Source organism: Sinocyclocheilus grahami, unplaced genomic scaffold (genome assembly GCF_001515645.1).
Source record: "Sinocyclocheilus grahami isolate Dianchi unplaced genomic scaffold, SAMN03320097.WGS_v1.1 scaffold264.1, whole genome shotgun sequence".
In the NCBI taxonomy this organism is placed as follows: Eukaryota; Metazoa; Chordata; class Actinopteri; order Cypriniformes; family Cyprinidae; genus Sinocyclocheilus; species Sinocyclocheilus grahami.
The window spans coordinates 754,939-775,751 of NW_015505443.1; the positions used below are offsets into that span (position 1 = coordinate 754,939).

General features: G+C 38.6%; 1 protein-coding gene and 1 long non-coding RNA gene across 2 annotated transcripts; one reads left to right on the plus strand and one right to left on the minus strand.

Annotated features, from left to right (window-relative positions):
• The first annotated feature begins 6 nt into the window (after positions 1-6).
• On the plus strand, positions 7-5,570 carry LOC107599310 (uncharacterized). The gene is made up of 2 exons (XR_001610655.1): positions 7-153; positions 3,357-5,570. It is a non-coding gene; the product is annotated as an uncharacterized lncRNA (long non-coding RNA).
• A 3,184-nt stretch (positions 5,571-8,754) lies between these two features.
• LOC107599309 (transmembrane emp24 domain-containing protein 1-like) lies at positions 8,755-20,231 on the minus strand. Its single transcript, XM_016290861.1, has 4 exons — positions 19,690-20,231; positions 15,819-15,916; positions 13,188-13,368; positions 8,755-11,931 (listed from the first exon to the last, which is right to left on the minus strand). Exons 1-4 carry the CDS (start codon positions 19,885-19,887, stop codon positions 11,713-11,715), a joined length of 696 nt encoding a protein of 231 aa, XP_016146347.1. The 5' UTR covers positions 19,888-20,231; the 3' UTR covers positions 8,755-11,712.
• Positions 20,232-20,813: the final 582 nt, after the last annotated feature.

The window sequence follows — 20,813 nt, forward strand, 5'->3', positions numbered from 1 at the left end:
CCCTCTTAACCCCACCCCCTCCTTTGCAGCTCCACCCATTCCCTCTCGCCCAGGCCAGCCCATTAATGCCTTCAGCAACAGCAACCTGGATCCTTTCAGTGCGCCTCCACAGATCCCCTCCCGCCCTGCCCGCATCCCTCCGGGTATCCCCAGGTAAGACACTTAACCATCTGTCACCTCCATGAAGATATGTAGACTCGCTGTGCCTGTGAGAACGAGCATCTTGTGTCTGAAGCTGAGAGGAGTGAACGTTTTTGGAAAAAAACCAACAACAACATTTGAACAAGGTTTGACTGATGTACTGTCTCTTCAGCTCTTATTCTTCTCTCACTAGCAGCTGCATGCAGATATTTTCTCCTGTCACATACTACTACTAATATTATTAATAAGAAACAAGTTCTACCTAATTTCCTTCTCAGCATATTTTCTAATCTTTCCAGTGATATTATTTTCCTGTTTTGATCTCCTCTCATCTCTTCCTTTCTTCTTTTTCCCTCTACTCATCTAGCGTCATCTTTTCATCTCTTCATATCTGTTCTCATCTAGACTTGTCTCTCCTCATCACTTCTATTCTCGTCTCTTTTCTATTCTAATCTTATCTCTTTTTTTCTTATCTCTTATTGTGCTTTCTCACTTTGTCTCATCTGGTATTTTCTTATCTCATCTGTTCTGCACTCATCTCTTTCAGTCCTTTCTGCCTTGTCTCTTTTAATGCCATCTTGTTTCTTTTCTTCTTGCCTCTTCATCTCTTTTCTCATTTAGTCTCATCTAGCTTTTTTTGTCTTGTCTCTTCCTGTCCATTCTTATCTTGTTTCTTCAAATTGACTCTCTTTTCTAGCCTTCTCTTCTGCTTTCGTGTGGCCTCATCTAGCCACTTTTCGTCTGACAGTCTCACCTAACTTCTCGTTTCTAGTCTCATCTAGTCACCTCTTCTTGTCTCATCTTTTCTCTTTGATCTCTTCTTTTCCCCTCTCATCTATCTAGTCACGTCTTCTTGCCTAATCACTTCTCCTTTTGTCTTTTCTCATCTCACCTAGTCTCATCTCATCTCAGGTAGTCTCATCTAGTCTCGTCTCTCCTCATCTTGTCTCTTTTCATCTCTTCTAGTCTCATCTAGTCAACTCTTCTTGCCTCATCTCTTCTCCTCGTGTCTTTTCTTATTTCTTCTCATCTAGTCTCATCTCTTATGTGGTCGTATCTAGTCTTGTCTCCTCATCTTTTGTCTCATCTCATCTAGTCTCATTAAGTATTGTCTCTCCTCGTCTTTTGTCTCTTCTCATCCTGTCTCATCTCATCTGGGGTCAGTTGCATAAACATAGCCGCTATGTTAAGTGTCTTGAGAACTAGTTTGACCATCTAGCAGTCAGCAAAAGGGGTAATCTGTTTTACTTTTCGGATTAAAATTAGACCAGTCTACCTTTTTGCAACTGACTTTAAAAAGTTATGACCAGTGTTGAGGGATGGTTATTTTTATTATTTATTATTTGAGATGGCTATTTTTTTAAGACTAGGCTAAGCTGCTAATGCAGCCAGCCACTGGTCTCATTAAGTCTTGTCTCTGCTCATCTTTTGTCTCTTGTCATCTTGTCTAATCAATTCTTGTCTCTCCTCATCTTGTCTCTTTTCATGTCTTCTAGTCTCATCTAGTCAACTCTTCTTGCCTCATCACTTCTCCTTTTGTCTTATCTCATCTAGTCTCATGTCCTCTAATCTAGTCTCGTCTCTGCTCAGCTCTTGTCTTTTCTCATCTCTTCGCATCTAGTCTTGTCTCTTACATGTTCTTATTTAGTCTTGTCTCCTCATCTTTTGTCTCTTCACCTCATCTCATCTAGTCTCATTACATTTTGTCCCTCCTCATCTTTTGTCTCTTGTCATCTTGTCTCATCTCCTCTTAGGTTGTCTCAATTGTCTTTTCTCATCTCTTCTCGTCTAATCTCAGGTAGTCTCATCTCTTCTCCTTGTGTCTTTTCTTATTTCTTCTCATCTAGTCTCATCTCTTATGTGGTCGTATATAGTCTTGTCTCCTCATCTTTTGTCTCATCTCATCTAGTCTCATTAAGTATTGTCTCTCCTCGTCTTTTGTCTCATCTCATCTGGGGTCAGTTGCATAAACATAGCCGCTATGTTGTGTCTTGAGAACTAGTTTGACCAACTAGCAGTTAGCAAAAGGGGCAATCTGTCTTACTTTTCGGATTAAAATTAGACCAGTTTATCTTTTTGCAACTGACTTTAAAAAGTTATGACGAGTGTTGAGGGGGAAAAAAATAGATGGCTATTTTTTTAAGACTAGGCTAAGCTGTTAATGCAACCAGCCACTGGTCTCATTAAGTCTTGTCTCTGCTCATCTTTTGTCTCTTGTCATCTTGTCTAATCAATTCTTGTCTCTCCTCATCTTGTCTCTTTTCATGTCTTCTAGTCTCATCTAGTCAACTCTTCTTGCCTCATCACTTCTCCTTTTGTCTTTTCTCATCTCATCTAGTCTCATGTAGTCTCATCTAGTCTCGTCTCTGTTCAACTAGCAGTCAGCAAAAGGGGTAATCTGTTTTACTTTTCGGATTAAAATTAGACCAGTCTACCTTTTTGCAACTGACTTTAAAAAGTTATGACCAGTGTTGAGGGAAAAAAATAGATGGCTATTTTTTTAAGACTAGGCTAAGCTGCTAATGCAGCCAGCCACTGGTCTCATTAAGTCTTGTCTCTGCTCATCTTTTGTCTCTTGTCATTTTGTCTCGTCAATTCTTGTCTCTCCTCATCTTGTCTCTTTTCCTCTCTTCTAGTCTCATCTAGTCAACTCTTCTTGCCTCATCACTTCTCCTTTTGTCTTTTCTCATCTCATCTAGTCTCATGTAGTCTCATCTAGTCAACTCTTCTTGCCTCATCACTTCTCCTTTTGTCTTTTCTCATCTCATCTAGTCTCATGTAGTCTCATCTAGTCTCGTCTCTGTTCAGCTCTTGTCTTTTCTCGTCTCTTACGTGGTCTTATCTAGTCTTGTCTCTGCTCATATTTTGTCTCTTGTCATCTCGTCTCATCAATTCTTGTCTCTCCTCATCTCATCTCTTTTCATCTCTTCTAGTCTCATCTAGTCATCTCTCCTTTTGTCTTTTCTCATCTCATCTAGTCACATCTCTCATGTAGTCTCACCTCTTCTTTTCTCTTCTGATCTCGTCTCATCTAGTCTCATTCCCTCCTCATCTTGTATCTTTTCAAGTCTTCTAGTCTCATCTCTTCTCTTTTTCATCTTTTCTTTTCTCATCTCATCACATCTTGTCTACTCCCTTCTCCCTTCTCCTCCATCATTTCCCTATGGTTGTGGGTATGTCTCACCTCTGTTTCTCACTCTTTTCTCCTCCTGCAGCAGAAGACCCCCTGGCGCTCCCAACCGGCCCACCATTATCCGCCCCACCGAGCCCTCCCTTCTAGACTAGACCCGTGCGCTGGCCATCATAGGCTGACAGAAAGAAAGAAAGAGAGAGAGAGAAAGGAAGGGCTGGAGAACTGCACTGAAACATGTGCACGTGTGTCTACACATACAGCCTGACCAGTAAACCTAAATAATCCACTCAAACTGTCCTCTGATCAGCGCTGCTAATCACATCCTTACTTTTAAAGCCCAGAGGTCTAAATTAAGCACATAAATATTCAAATAAAATTATTGTTGCTATTATTTTGTTAAACTATAGAGTGAACTAAAGGGTGTAGTGGCCTCCAACTTTCAGTCATTTCATCACTCACATAGGTCAGGTGACCACCAGGGGGTATCCTACTCAACTTGTGTAGACAAACCAACATTAGACTCATGAAGCCTCCTCTCTGACTAGTGGTTTAATGTGGGATAAGATGTGTACTGTTCTTGGGTAACTTAAGGGTGGTTGAAGATTCTTTCTTGTTTTAGACGCACTTCATGTGTTTTGTTTTCATTCTGTGTTTTCTTGAATCTCTAACTTGATATGCTGAAATAAGACACCATGACCGCTGTTATTATTGCTATGTGGGATTGATTTTGATCTGATTTCTGTTTTTCATGTTCAATTGGCCGTTTGTTATGTTTGATTCCCTTCAAAACGGCACTTAGTACCAAGAGACTGTTAATTATGACTCCGTAGCAGCTAACCAATCAGAAATGCAAACATTCAAGTTCATAATTCAAAAACCTAGATGTTGATGCTCATGTTTGGTGTTAGCAGGCAACATCCTCTTTCTGTTGGCCGGGAAATTTGGTTCTTGAAAAGCACTTCCGGTTTTCTAGTGATGGGAATTTCTTAGGTAGTCAGAGAAGGAGGAGGTGCAATTTGTATGCAAATCTCTGTAATGATCTGTTTATATAAATAATATTTTGTGTATATGAATATAATCCTGGAAAGCATGGTAACCACTCGTGACGGGCCGACCCGTCAGAGCTCAGGTAACATCCGACTCCAAATCTGGTAACAGTTTACGCTAGCTTAGCGTTCTGATTGTTGTAACTTAAATTAATTGGCAAGGCCTTATGGGGCGCTTTTATTTTCGCATTCAGGGATGGTGAGGGTCAGGGGAGCGATTATGAGCGGGAAGAACAACAGGAAGTGGGAATGCACTCAAACACAAGTCACTGAACATGGTACATGCAGGTGTATTTGGCATTGTGGAGCGTTTGCTTTATGGAACCAGTCCGTTCTCGCCTACAAAAACACAGGGAACTTTCTGAACGCAAAAAAACGGTGAACCTTTAATGTAGATATCATAGTAAATGTACTAAGGCGTATTTCTGAGTGTATTATTTATAACCTGGGCATTTGTCTTTGTGTTTGCATTTTTCACAAACTGTTTGCTTCGGAGTAGAACGACAGCTATTCTTCGCTATTGACAGATTTGTGCCCCGTCAGTTGCGTAAACAATGGTTGAACAGAATTCAGAGTGAAAGCGGTCCAGCTGGTTTCCTGTTGATCCTGTTTTGATTGCAGAATCTTTGCCGTTTGCTTTTATTGATGTGTGTGCAAGGAAATGAGCCATGACAAATGTTGTTTTCTTGATTAACTTTAGGATAAGAATAGGGATTTTGGTGTAAGCGGGAGCGGGGGTCTTTGATTTTAGCGCCAATTTGTCTGTAAATAATTGAAGGCTTGGAGTCGGACTTGAGATTAAACTTAAAAATTAGCTGCAGAAATCAGGGCCGAACGCTCTTAAATCACTCCTGTGTGTTATGGCTACAGTGATGGCAACCGCTGCTCCTTCTTCAGTCAGTTCAAGGCTTGAATTAAAATCGTATCCAGCTGTATCCTTTCCGATTTTAAATTACTTCAACATCTGTTAAGAACTGGATAAAGCCCAGATCACTGCAGCCATAACTTTTCCTCTGGTCTTTTCTCATGGTGACCCGATCCCCATCTCTCCCTCTAATAACTGTGTCCTTTTGTATGGAGTGAGGGACTGAGGACATATTTAGCATTCTTTTTTTATGCTTTTGGAATAGCAAATAATTGTCAAGTGCCTGTGTAGCAATTAAAATGGACTTGAAGCAAAATGCACAATGAGAATTGGAAGTGAGATGATGATGATAATAAAAGGTGTTGTGTATAATAAAGATCTGGCACTCTGGTGGTCGGTGTTTCCTTGTGTCACGTCTCCTCGCTTTCTCCTTGATTTACCATGACATGTCTCTCCCAGCATGCGTCTCTTCCTCTTGGTGTTCTCATGGAAATAAATCAAATGTAGGGTGTCTCACTTACCTGTGACTGCATCCGAAACCACATGCCCTTCTTTTGAAGGAGTACTTACTTTGTAGCTGTTAAAAAAAGTATTTTCGATACATTATGACGTATGAATGTGCAACATAATCTCATAGCAATTTGTAGCTATTTTACATTTTGGCGAATTGGTGGCTAATTTGTTTGAATTTCATTTCATTTGTATGTTTTCGTATGATCTACTTGGGCCCCTTTGATGGTTATGTTTAGGGGTGGAACTTGATGCGTACCTTTTTCCCAAAAAACAAGTTTTTGTACAATTCAAATCATACAAAATCACCACCTTGCAAAAAAGTAGCATTTTTCTGTGAGATCAGGTGGATTCTGTAGTATAAATGAAATCCAGATGTACTACATTTGTTATGTTTGTCACATGTCCATCAGATGTGCACTTCAGAAATTCATCTGGGTACTCTTCATGAATGCTATGAATTTGAACATACTACTCTTTTCACATACTGTTTTAGCCTACTATATAGTAGGAAAGAGTTAACTACAAACAAAAATGCATACTATGGATTTACCATATGTACTATCAACATTATTTTTAACTTAAGAGCGGGTGCACCCATTTGTGAGGCTTCCAGTCGCTTCCAGTTATTATATATTCCAAACTGGTATTTCTTCTACTGATTCAAATAGATTTACATATTACAAAAAAAAAAAATTTCTACATGTTAGATAATGCAATAATGTCAGCAAAAAAGTGGAATCACCTGGGCAATTTAGAGAGCGCACGGCTCATGCTGACTGTAAACCGTCACAAGAACTTTGGGACCAAGTCAAATTTTTAAAAATATAAGAATACAAGTTTTCCGGAAGTACTAGGTAAATTTGGTATCCATTGATATACAGTGGGGTGAAAAAGTGTTGGCCCCCTTCCTGATTTTTTTTTTTTTTTGCATGTTTGTCACACTTTAATGTTTCAGATCATCAAACAAATTTAAATATTAGTCAAAGATAACACAAGTAAACACAACATGCCGTTTTTAAATGAAGGTTTTTATTATTAAGGGAAAACAAAATCCAAAACTACATGGCCCTGTGTGAAGAAGTGTTTGCCCCCCTGTTAAAACTGGTTTACACCTGAGTTCAATTTCTCTAGCCACACCCAGGCCTGATTACTGCCACACCTGTTCGCAATCAAGAAATCTCTTAAATAGGACCTGCCTGACAAAGTGAAGCAGACCAAAAGATCCTCAAAAGCTAGACAACATGCCGAGATCCAAAGAAATTCAGGAACAAATGAGAAAGAAAATAATTGAGATCTATTATGGAAAAGGTTATAAAGCCATTTCTAAAGCTTTGGGACTCCAGCGAACCACAGTGAGAGCCATTATTCACAAATGGCAAAAACATGGAACAGTGGAGAACCTTCCCAGGAGTGGCTGGCCGACACAAATTACCCCAAGCTTCAGGACCTGGAAGACTTGCTGTGATAAATGGAATCATGAATTCTGCTGTTTACCAAAACATCCTGAAGGAGAATGTCCGGCCATCTGTTCGTGACCTCAAGCTGAAGTGAACTTGGGTTCTGCAGCAGGACAATGATCCAAAACACACCAGCAAGTCCCCCTCTGAATGGCTGAAGAAAAACAAAATGAAGACTTTGGAGTGGCCTAGTCAAAGTCCTGACCTGAATCCTATTGAGATGCTGTGGCATGACCTTTAAAAAGGCGGTTCATGCTCGAAAATCCTCCAATGTGGCTGAATTACAACAATTCTGCATAGATGAGTGGACCAAAATTCCTCCACAGCGCTGTAACAGACTCATTGCAAGTTATCGCAAACACTTGATTGCAGTTGTTGCTGCTAAGGGTGGCCCAACCAGTTATTAGGTTTAGGGGGCAAACACTTTTTCACACAGGGCCATGTAGTTTTGGATTTTGTGTTCCCTTAATAATAAAAACCTTCATTTAAAAACTGCATCTTGTGTTCTCTTTTACTAATATTTAAATTAGTTTGATCTGAAACATTCAAATGTGACAAACATGCAAAGAAATCAGGAAGGGGGCCAACACTTTTTCACATCACTGTATACGCACACTCCTGCATTAAGTCAGTTGGGCATCCACTCAATACTGCTCATTGTTCATCTCAATGTTTTTGAAGAGTTGAAAATAGTAATCAGTGTTGAGAACGTGAATGCAATGGCCAATCATAGGTATTTAAAAGTTGGCACATCCACTCAAAACTAGTTTTTAGCTACGTTCACGCCATGTGTAATTAAATTTCGAGATGACAACACATTCTACTCGGAATCTTGCATTTCTGTGGCAAGTTGGCAACACTATCAACGCCAAAGCGTTCACGTGCTCGAAGAACTCGAAATTACAACTTCTAAACTGGGAACTTTCTGAAAGCTTGGACCATGTGAACGCTGTCGCTGTACAGATTCATAGGCCCTACTGACGCGAGTACCTCGGAACAGCTCCGAACTTCTCCAGTTGTTTTTGAAACAAGTGTGAACTCATTGGCCAGTCAAAGGTTTTTAAGTTCAGTGATACGTCCACGCAGTACTATTCAAACATTTTTCGTGTTCATTGTAAACTCATTGATGGTTTTGAATCGAGCCGTTACCCCAAGAATTGAATTGTGAGGTTTCAAACGATTCCCACACCTGGGAAAGTCCATACTTTTGAGTTATTTCCTCATACAATTGCATCTTAATAAATATGTATAGAAGTGTTAGCAAGAAGCTAAACCAATAGCTAATCCATTAGTTACTGTTTCTAGGCTGGTACAATTAAACACTTAGTTTAGTCTCACTACCCTCACCTTTCAACTGAAAATGTTGGATCCTCCACAGACATTGAGTTGAGCTGAAAATCGTGCACTGATGCATACTTAAACATCCACCAGAAAGTCATTATTTTTAGCATGCACTAATTAATAAATCATGGATACTGTTTCAAATAAATGTGATGTCAATCGGGCTGGAGCCAGGAGCATGTAATGAGATGATGAGTCACATTTGAGGGTCTCAACAGGATATATAGAACCATTACCGCTTCTTCCTCTGTATTTCAACTGAAAATGTTGGATCCTCCACAGACATTGTCATAGCGCAGGGAGTTGAGCTGAAAATCGTGCACTGATGCATACTTAAACATCCACCAGAAAGTCATTATTTTTAGCATGCACTAATTAATAAATCATGGATACTGTTTCAAATAAATGTGATGTCAATCGGGCTGGAGCCAGGAGCATGTAATGAGATGATGAGTCACATTTGAGGGTCTCAACAGGATATATAGAACCATTACCGCTTCTTCCTCTGTGAAGATGACCTTTTACATATGACTCATGAGCAAGTTTCCTTAGTGGAAGCAAAAAAAGAAAAGAAGAAGTCCTACGTCATCATGGAAGACCACATCTGAATAATGTCCAGTGTTGTTTTATTATCAGCATGTGACTTGATGAGTAACACACAGCTCATATTTATCAGCTTTTCTTTCAGAATAATCTGTTTCTATGTAACAACTAGCAGTTTCACAAATTTTGATATATTTAATCTACCCCCAACCCTCCCTCCACATTCACAGCATATACGGTCATAATGAAAACCTTGGTATAGCTTATCAGAGCCTGCTGAGTTACTGTAAACATACATGTTTCACTCTGTACAGCATGCAAATGTAATTCTCACTGCTGATCTGTGCTTTTGGTTGCGGTTGTTGAACAGACGTCCACCTCCCCGACGGCCAGAGAACCAATGGTGAAGCTGATCCAGTGCTCTGGAGGAGGATCACCATATGGCTGCTCTACTGCACCATGAGGACGTGATGCCTGTTTCTAACGGATATAAATAGGATATCGAAGGAAGAATAAATTGGATTGGACAAAAAGCCAACTTAAATTTTACTATGCAATATAAAAATTTGACCAAAGATGAGATTCTTCCAGGTGTTACACAGTCTTGTTTGAACTTTTCGCTCATCTTGGCCCTTCTCTCATCTCATCTTGGTTCTAGAAGTAGTTTTTCCCATTCAGTTTCTCCATAGATTAAATAGATAGAAATGGAGTTCTAAATTGAACCAAATCAAACCAGCTCAGAATTGCAACATTATAAACTTTGATTTTAAACAAAACCAGGTATGAAGCACTGTGAATAACAGTGAATCTGAAATGTTACAATGTGAAACCATTGACTTGGAGTCATTTATTGTACTTATTAAAAACAGCATAATTATCTTTTTTCTCAACTTCAGAAATATTTACAAAGGTATAGAAGAAATAGAGTGCTGCAGTGATGATGTACTGTATTTTTTTAGGCCAACCCATGAGTTTGCATCACCCTGGTTCCCTCGACAAAAGCCAAATAGAATGTTTCCAATGGCTTTTGGATTACTAAAAGAAAAAACGGTTACCAACAAAAGCTTGATTCTTACACATTTGGTTCATCATAAAACTTTTCACACATGAACACAGCTGAATTTTAAAGCTTAAGCAGTCGTGACAAGTAGAAAGCTAAACTTAGGCTATAAACTAACTACATGTCACCGCCATTAAGTTAGTGAGTAGATGAGTTGGCACGATGACATTTAATGTCCCCAACAACCATTTAGTCCCATTTAACCACTTGTGTATTTACTCATGTATTTTATGCCGTAGAATAAAATGTGTAAACATGAGCTTGTGTTCACCACAGACCTTATTTCAACCCAAAACCCATTCAAACAACCCTCAGTGTGATGGAACCAGAAGTTGTAAAACGCAAACTTAGTTCCAGGTTTTGGCCTACAAAAACACATCAGAGAGTGCGCTCCACTACAATTTTAAACAGCCTTTTGCAAACTTCCCTAAGCACTTACCCTCTTCCTCTTACACCGTTTACTGTATTGATTCTAAGAAATTCAAATGATCAACAGCTTCGGATGTTCCAATTCAACCTATTGCAAAGTTTCCAACAGGAGCAAGCACTCTAGCAAGCAATGACGTATAGCCGAATCAACGAGATGAAGGGAAGTTAGCAAGGGAAGGGGATAAAAAGCAAAGTTGAACGCATCCATGGGAATAAACATGTAATCTGCAATGCTTTATGGGAGTGGGTGGCTTCTGCCAGATCAGAATATGATTGGTCACAAGGCACATGTGACCCAACTTGCCATAAGTTGGTATACAAGTGATGACCTAAGTGGCAAATTTCTACTGAATAAATGATGTCATTAGCTAAGCATCATGCCTGTGAATTATTTAATTGAACTCTAGGGACTCTTATTTATAGGTAGTTTGTAATGAATAAGGTTGTACAGAATTATTACTAGGCTTCTTGTTTAATGAAAATACTTGTATATTGTTGCATGGTGATGGAAGAATATAAGAAACAGAAAATGAATTAACCTACAAATTAACCTGTAGAAACAAGGATATGAATGAAACAATGTGATTATGATTCCCACAATACAGTAATAACTCAATTCATTGCAGTCAGCGATTGACTTGAAATGTAACATCAATAACACAGATGAGTTTTAAATTCATTTTGCATTTGCACTTGCTATGCCACATATGACTGAGGTGCATTTGTTCCAAATGAGATGCTAATGTGCTGTATAATAAAACCATTCAAAGCAAAACACTCCCTTGGATTTTTATTTTACTGCCATATAAATCCATGAGAAATGTTAATCGCAATGTTATTTATTTCAAAAGTCTTATAAATTATTTTAATCACAGTATTTTAAAAGTCAAGTACAAAATTACATTCAAATGTTCCTACAGTACTTCAAGTAAATTTAGTGTTCGGCAGTGTTAGCGCTCTAAAGAAAACTCTTTGTGAGAAATGGTACATGGTCAAGCTCCAAGATTTCAGATTCACTGATAGCTCTAAACACTTCAATTCTGCAATAAACTAGAGGGGTATTTTTTGGACCTGAGAGTTTCCGCATGTCTTCATTTCCAGAATCCATTAGTTTGTACGTTTTGTTAACAGTGCACAAAGTGTTACAGCATCTTCCCTCCAGATCCCTCTCCAGTTAATCTCTGCTATGTGCAAACTCTGTGTTTGTCACCGAATAATCTGCGTAATGTGTAGACTTGGGTGAGGGCCACGCTGACCATGACCAGCAGACTGACGCTGGACCAGAAAGAAACCCGCCACAGGTTATCCTCCAGCAGGTAACGGTCACGAGCCTCGAACGCCCGCAGCGTCGTCTGCAGCTGACGGCTTCGCTCCAGGTTCTTGTGCACAGCGTCCATTGTGACCTGTGCGGTGAGAGAAAACATGAGTGAAACATAGCTTCCCACAAAACATTTTTTTAAAACAATGCATTTGGTTGCAGATGATCAGTGCCAAAACTAGAACTTTGAGGAAAATTTGAACTGCAAATAATTTTCTTAATTGCATTCAACCATTTTAAAAAATGTTCTGAAAACATTGTGAAAATACCAGCATGGTAGCTTTTCTCAAAGCCTACTGTAAATTATCAAAATAATCAAAACAACCTGAAAAATCTGTTGTACACAATCTACTACATGGCTTCAGTTGATTGACTGATTGACAGTTTATACTTTTTAGCAAGTAAAAGGCCTTTTAGTGTAATTGTAAAATCAACCAATTTCAGGTTGTGATACACGTGTCTGTATTTGTTGATTTTTATTAATTAAACTTAAGAATAACTTTTATATTGTTAGTAACATTTCAAAATGAACACTGAACTGCAGCCATTTAGGTTTACTTATTTATAAATTTTTTAGAAAAAATAATGTGAAAATGTGAAATAAATTTGATCATAAAATAATGCATTTACTGCATTAAATATCTTAAGACATTTTAATAGGATATTTAGACTGGCAACTGATATTTATATGCAATTTATGTAAGTAGTCTGTTATACTGCTATAAAAATCTCATTAATTTACATTACAAGCAATCAGAATTGCATCTTAATTTTTTGGCCACATAAATATTAGCAACTGCACCAAATTGCATATTGTTGCTCAGTTTGGGCCTCAGAATAAAATTGAGTCCCAAAAAACGTCTTTCTTCCTCGAGTTTGAGCTCCATATTCTCCTATATCATATTATATAAGCCATAAAAGCCTAATGTATCAAATAATAATACCAAAACGTAAACATGTGCAAACTTTTTTTTCAAGTGTAAATTCTGTTTAAATATTTTATCTAAAGGTTTAGTAAACTGCTCCGTTTAAAAAGATATATATATTAGATTTTTCTGATTATCATTTCATATGACAGGCTTTACAGGGTTAAGTAGCCTTAAAGCGCCAATATAATTTACAGTTTGTTTACTATAAAAACATAAGATCTGTCATCTTAAGTACAGTATGTAGGATGAAAATGGTATCAGAAGAACCTTGTTATAACTTAAAAATTATATATTTTTTCTTCTAGAAGTGATGTAATTTTATATTTATCATGCACATGTTCCACATGTACTTCCTGCAATAGTTGTAAACTGGATACAGGCAGATGTGTGAAGGGATATGTGATTTGTGTACCCTGATATCCTCCAGTTTGTACTCCAGCGAGTCCTCTGGTTCAGCCAGAGCAGCCCAATCTTCATCATCCTCATCCTCTGGTCCATCCACGATCACCTCCACATACACCATCTTCTCTGAAATATGGCTGAAACTGTTGTCAAAGCAAATCCTGTAGTTGCCCTCCTCAGTGGGGTCCACCCTGACAGCAAACCCCCAACACACCCATAGCAAGATTACTATAATGCACATCATAACTTCAAAACAACTTGTGAAATATTAGACCATACATTTTTTTCCCCGTCCATACAATGGATGTCAATGGTCACCAAAACTGTTTGGTAAGCAACATTCTTCAAAATACCTTGTGTTCATAGTAAGACCTAAGGAAGCTTATTTCTGCCACAGAATAAAAATATTTAAAAGGTAATTTTGAGATTATACCTCACAATATGGAATTTCGCCGGGAGTGTGATTGACAGGCGATGAGAGATGATCAGTTCACATTATTTTGTGTAATGAAATGTGTTCATGTGGTTTAAGGATCAAAAAACACATTATTTTCCACATACTGTACATTATTGTTTCTCCTCGATGCCCCGCCTTTCTGAAACGCGTCGATTTTTACTAAGCTCATCGGTCTGAAAAAGCGAGGTGTGCTTTGATTGGCCAGCTATCCAGTGCGTTGTGATTGGCCGAATTCCTCAAGCGTGTGACGGAAATGTTACATCCCTTACCATACTGTGATGCCTGCGGCAACCATGTGAGACGACCCCGGGCTGGACTCCGCTTCGTCCACGGTGAAAGCCTATCTGGCGATCGACAGCACGAAGTTTAAGTATTTCATCAGTGACCAGCACGCATCAGCTCCAGGCATGACGAAGCGATATCGTCCTCTTTTGGAAGACCAAACAAAGTAGTTTCGCTTTCACAACGAAGCACACAGCTCCTTCACCACATGGCGGCGGCGGCAACAATACTACAGCGAGAATAAAAGTTACGCCTTCTTTCTTTGCGTGAACATTTGGGCGGCGTTATGCAAATCATACCACATAGTGACGTAGACATGTGGGGGCGTGTTAGAATGAGCCGTTTTAGGTAGGTGTGGCTGACTCTGAACTTTTATAAAGAATATCTCTTTGGATTTGAGACTTTAGTGTTTGCAACTTTACAGATCTTCTTTATGCACCAAGAGCTTGTAACACTCCAAAGAGAAAGGAGAAATTGAAATCACATCATATGACCCCTTTAAAGAGCCACAGAACGGTATTTATTGTTTGAATTGATAAAAAATGTCAAAATTTGAAAGCTGAGACTTGAAAGCTTTGTTTCATACCAAAAGTAACCTGCTCTGTCTTGTCTGTCGGCACATTGTCAGTGTCCTTTGCTCCGCGATGTATTTTTCACTGCATGAGAACATGATGTGTGGTGTGAGAGCACCATGGCTCGTCAGACGCAGCAACAGAAACTAAGAGGGCGGATCTTTGCGAAGGGTCAATTGCAAGTTGATATCTCACAGCAATTTTCTCAGTTTGCAATTTTGACTTGTTTTCTTGGAATTCTGACATTACATCCTGCAATTCTAATAAAGAAAGTCAGAATTGCAAGATTAACTCAAATTTTGAATGCAAGTAAACTCAGAATTCAGAGAAACAAAAAGTAAAAAATTCAAGATTGTAAACTGAGAATTCAGTGAAAGTCAAAATTGTGAGGTGTAAACTCAAAATAAAAAAAAGCAAATTGCAAGATGTAAAATCAGAACTCAAGTCAAAATTATGAGATGATCAGTTCACGTTTCTCAGAAATCTCAGAAAAAAAGTCAGAATTCCCAGTGCAAGTTTATAACTCTGAATTGTTATTAAAGGGGTCATATGACGTTTCTAAAAAGAACATTATGTTGTGTATTTGGTGTAATACAATGTGTTTATGCGGTTTAAAGTAAAAAAAAACATTATTTTCCATATACTGTACTTTATTGTTTCTCCTCTATGTCAGACGCAGTCTCCTCCTTTCTGAAATGCGTCGATCTTTACAAAGCTCATCGTTCTAAAAAAGCGAGTTGTGCTCTGATTGGCCAGCTATCCAGTGCGTTGTGATTGGCCGAATCCCTCAAGCGTAGATATGTGGGGGGGTGTTAGAACGAGCCGTTTTAGGTAGGCGTGGCTGACTCTTAACTTTTATAAAGAATATCTCTTTGGATTTGAGACTTTAGTCGTTGCAACTTTTACAGCTCTTCTTTATGCACCAAGAGCTTGTAACACTCCAAAGAGAAAGGAAAACTTGAAATCACATCATATGACCCCTTTAAAAAAAAGTCACAATTACCTTTTTAATATCTTTATTTTGGGATGAAAATAAGCTTAAATACAAACCGGTTTGGAATGACAGAGTAAATAATAACAGAACTTACATTTTTGAGTGGACTAACCTTTTAAGTATGCTTTAAAAAGCATTACTTTTCAGTTGACTACCTAGTAACATTCTGTAAACAGGCAACTGTTTTCTGTAATACAGTTGTGGTCACTGTCAGCCCTGCAGGAAGCATGCAATTTTGCAACAGAGGACATGCAAATACTGTGGGTTATGACAGTCCGAAACTATGAGTAAATGTGTAAAGGTTCGGCTATGTGCACTATGGGATGTGAAGCTTACGTGTGTATGCCGTCTGATTTTTTGAAGTCGGAGACCAGTCTGTACCCACGCGGGGAGATCAGAGTGAAGCCGATATCCAGCCCTGAGCCTGCAATGACCTGCAGATACACAGATGGGTTAATGGCAGGGTGATTGATAAATGAAACGACATTCACAACCCATTTTATTTCTGTAACGTGACGTTAGGGTTGCCACCTTCAGCAAGCCAAAATAAGGGACACCCATTCACGACCCCACCCAGGACACAAATAGTCAGTGAGGAACTCATAGCTCAACAATACACCATGAGAAAACATGCTCATGAATGTAAATTATTAATTCTTATTAGTCTTTTTTTGACAGTTCTGCAGCTGTTACCTGGATGAGATTAATTTGTATTTATTAATTTTTTTTATTAATTTGTTTAAATTAGGACTATATTAAATCTAAATAATTTAGCATTTTTGTAAAACTTTTTAAAATGGCAAAATGTATATGACATATATGCTAATTTATTATGTTTATATTTTTGATTAATATAAATTATAAATTAATAAATAGGGTCTAACATTAATTATAATCTATTAGTTCATCTGTTTAATAATGTCTAAAAATTAGGGATGCACGATATATCGGCCACCATATCGGTATCGGCCCATATCGGCTCATTTTTTCTGTTATCGGTATCGGCCTGATAAGAAAATTTGGCCGATATCTTAAAGCCGATAAATAATGCATTATTTCCTTCAGAGACACTTCAGATGCGCGCTGTTCGTTTGCAGCCTTTTGTGCAATTGTACATTGTAATATTGTGTTTATTTGATGTATATCTGATTTATCTCATATAGAATGCGTTTGGTTAAGTTAAAAAGAGCCATGCCTTTAGAAGCACAAATGTGTCTGTCACTTTAAAGGTAGGCCTATGGTTCACCCAAACATAAAAATTCTGTCATAATTGACCCAGGTTGTTCTAAACCTGCAAGTTCTTTCTTCTGTTGAACACAAAAGAAGATACTTTGAAGAATGTGAGTAACTAAACAGCTGCTGGTCCTCAGTAACTTCCACAGTAGAGAAAAAAAATGTTATCAGAGTCATTGGGGACCAGAAACTGTTTGGTTACCCACATTCATCAAAGTATTTTCTTTTATGTTCAACAGAAGAAAAAAATTATTACAGGTTTGGAGCAACTTGTGGGAGTGTAAACGATGACAAATGTTCATTTTTGGGTGAACTATCCCTTTAAGTTAGACAGCCCACCGTGAGCAAATGCTTCTCTGCAAACTGCGTGTTCATCATTATTTACAGGACAGACCCATTGATAACTTTGTCGTTCAGCTCTACTATATATATATATATATATATATATATATATATAGATAGTCACATCAACATTTCTCTGCAAACTACTAAAGACTTCAACACCTGCCATATGACTCTCTCTACGTGTCCCTTTCTCCCAAATTCAAATTAGAGGCCTCCTATCTTCCACCGACTGATAAAGCAGCCCATTGATGAGTCAGTGTGCTGTTACTAGAGATAAAGTGTGGCAAACAGTAACCATGCAGCACTTGAGACAGCGTGATCCTTCTGGCAGATGGAATGAGCTTTGGGCCAGGTGTCCTGACATTTTATCCTACCCGTCAGATTGTCCTACCAGTGTTTACTGCGCATATCAATATTGCATCCTTTTTCTCACGCTGAACAACAATATTGAATGTATCTGCATTACTGTAAGGGTAGGTTTAGGGTTGGGGTAGGTGTAGACTTTAATAAAACACAATCTAATAGGTAGAAAAAATGATCTATTGTTGGTTTCCTGTAGCTGTAGTATCCCTTCTCGCCACAACCGCGAATATACATAAATTACTGTATTTGCATTAGGCTACTCTAAGGGTAGGTTTAGGGTTGGGGTAGGTGTAGACGTTAATAAACCATAATTTTACAGGTAGCAATTTTCGTTGTCGAATTGTATACCCACTGTTTTAATCTGACAGGGTAGCACAAATCGTGAGGGAGGGAGACAGACCGAGAGAGGTTCATTTGGAAGTGCACTATAAAAATTGGATACTTTCACTTTTTTGGCATATCCTAATGAATTCATGCTGATTTAGTTATTTGAAATCATATTTTTGACTTACAATAATTGCATTATGTAATTTGTTTTCAAATGGTTTGAAAAGACCGCACTGTTCATATATTTTAATGCTTGAAAACGACATTTGGTTGACTGCTTCTGCACTTTATCCCGTTTAAAAGAGGATAGTAGCTGTAGAGTTCAGTGTTTGTCTGACTTCTAGCTCTCATAACGTTTGTTAGTTGATTTAACTGAGAGGTCTCGCGGGACAGGGTGGATTCTGTACTGCACGGGAGTCATTATAAAAACAAACCAAAAAAAAAATAATGATAATACACCTCGATGGAAAGAAATACACTCGTGTTTATCACACCTGCTCCATTACGCAGTAGTGAACGCATGCGTGTTAGCAGACTGACTTATGATTATTATTATTATTATTATTAGTAGTAGTAGTAGTAGTAGTAGGCCTAGTAGTAGTAGTAGTAGTAGTAGTAGGACTAGTAGTAGTAGTAGTAGTAGTAGTAGGACTAGTAGTAGTAGTAGTAGTAGTAGTAGGACTAGTAGTAGTAGTAGTAGTAGTAGTAGTAGTAGTAGTAGTAGTAGTAGTAGTAGTACTTCAACACCTGCCATATGACTCTCTCTACGTGTCCCTTTCTCCCAAATTCAAATTAGAGGCCTCCTATCTTCCACCGACTGATAAAGCAGCCCATTGATGAGTCAGTGTGCTGTTACTAGAGATAAAGTGTGGCAAACAGTAACCATGCAGCACTTGAGACAGCGTGATCCTTCTGGCAGATGGAATGAGCTTTGGGCCAGGTGTCCTGACATTTTATCCTACCCGTCAGATTGTCCTACCAGTGTTTACTGCGCATATCAATATTGCATCCTTTTTCTCACGCTGAACAACAATATTGAATGTATCTGCATTACTGTAAGGGTAGGTTTAGGGTTGGGGTAGGTGTAGACTTTAATAAAACACAATCTAATAGGTAGAAAAAATGATCTATTGTTGGTTTCCTGTAGCTGTAGTATCCCTTCTCGCCACAACCGCGAATATACATAAATTACTGTATTTGCATTAGGCTACTCTAAGGGTAGGTTTAGGGTTGGGGTAGGTGTAGACGTTAATAAACCATACATACAGGTAGCATTTTTCGTTGTCAAATTGTACTACCCACTGTTTTAATGGGAGGTAGCAAAATCTGACAGGGTAACACAAATCGACAGAACGCTGCTGCCTGTTTTTAATGTAAAGCGGGATGGCTCCACAAACACACCCCAGACATGCGGCAGAGTGAATCTTCTGAGAAAGGTCACAACACAGGGCTGGACTAGAATAACTAAAAGACAGTAGCTCCTGTGAGTGATATCTACAGTAAACAGGACTGAATGAGGATTGCTCAAGTCCTTAGTAGGCCTATGCAATTGACATTCAATAATATTGAAAGTCCCACCAGAGCTGTAGAGAAGAGCCACAACCATAAAACCAAACCAAGCACAAGTTGTTCATGTTATATGTGACCACTACCTTATGACTTCATAAGTACAGCCATTCATAAATGCACTTTGACCAAAACATGCACCCATGAAAGGAAATGTCCTGCTACTTCCTGATCATTACTGTCAAGCAAAACTGCAATGTATTACTAAGAAGCTTACGAATAAATGATATTTAAACAAAAACTATGATAAACTTCTAGTAACTTCTACTTCTCAAATTTGCTGACTAGTGTGGCCTCTCGAGACATTTCAAAAAGGTTATCGTTTTAAATATCTGTAATTAAATAACTGAAATACTTTAACAAATTTATTGACCTGGTACTCCACTTCCATGCTGCCGTTCTGAGTGGTTGTTTGGAAGAAGCACTCGGTTGCTCCGGCAGGTAGAAGGAAAGTGAACTCGGTGTCCTTATTCTGTCCGAACGCGAATCCCAAATCCACGCTGAGCGTCAGAAAGAGCAGCGAACATACGAGACGCGTCTCTTTAAACCGCTCCATTACTTTGCTCTTCATAAACACACCAGAGCAGCTGTTGAGCGGCGCGACCACACTAGCCTATCATTATCTTCTACTACACTGCAACAGCATGGTTTGGACTTTCGTGAACTTGCACTTTTCGTGCCAAACAGAACAGACGCGCTTGAAGTTGATAGCTTTACCCGCGTCGCGTAAAACGCGCAAACAGCCTCGCTAATTTGTCCACTGGGTTCCGACGTCAAGATTATTCAACGCGCGCCGGAGATAATGTTTTTATTCCGTGTTTCTGTCATAAAACACGTTTGTCTATCTGTATCGAACTCTATGAGAAGCTTGTAGCAGGAGCTAAATCTGGCCAAATCGTGTGAGGGAGCTCATGGCTTTATTTTTGTTGGGTTTTTTGGTACATTTTGGCTGTAAATTGCAAAGGGGCTACGTTGTGATCTCAAGTCGTCATGCTACACTAATGTTAGAGACGAAAACCTTTCTGCAACGTTCTGGGAATACGATAATTGGGGAAAAAATAGAATAAATGCAGTGTAACCATGTTAGAACCAATTTAAAACCAACAGAACTGTATGGATATGTGGCTGTCACACAGAACATCTCTGCAATGTTCTCAGAATATTAGTTTATATTTATAAAACTACAAACCTAAAAACTACCTTTCAAGAAGAAAATTAAATATTCCCAGATAGCATATGCACGTCTGCAAGATGTCTGTTAAAGATCTCTTGATCTGGAAAGCATCTGCTGTGTACAAACATCTGATAGACGTCTTTAAGATGTCAGTTTTACATGCATTCTAAATCATAAACATCTTAAAGACATCTTCTAAACGTCTATTTGACATCTGATAGGAAACGTCCTATAGACGTATTGCAGATGAGCAAACACTCTAAAAAAAATACATCTTGCAGATGTAAATGCAGACGTCGAATAGACGTCTCCGAGATGTACCT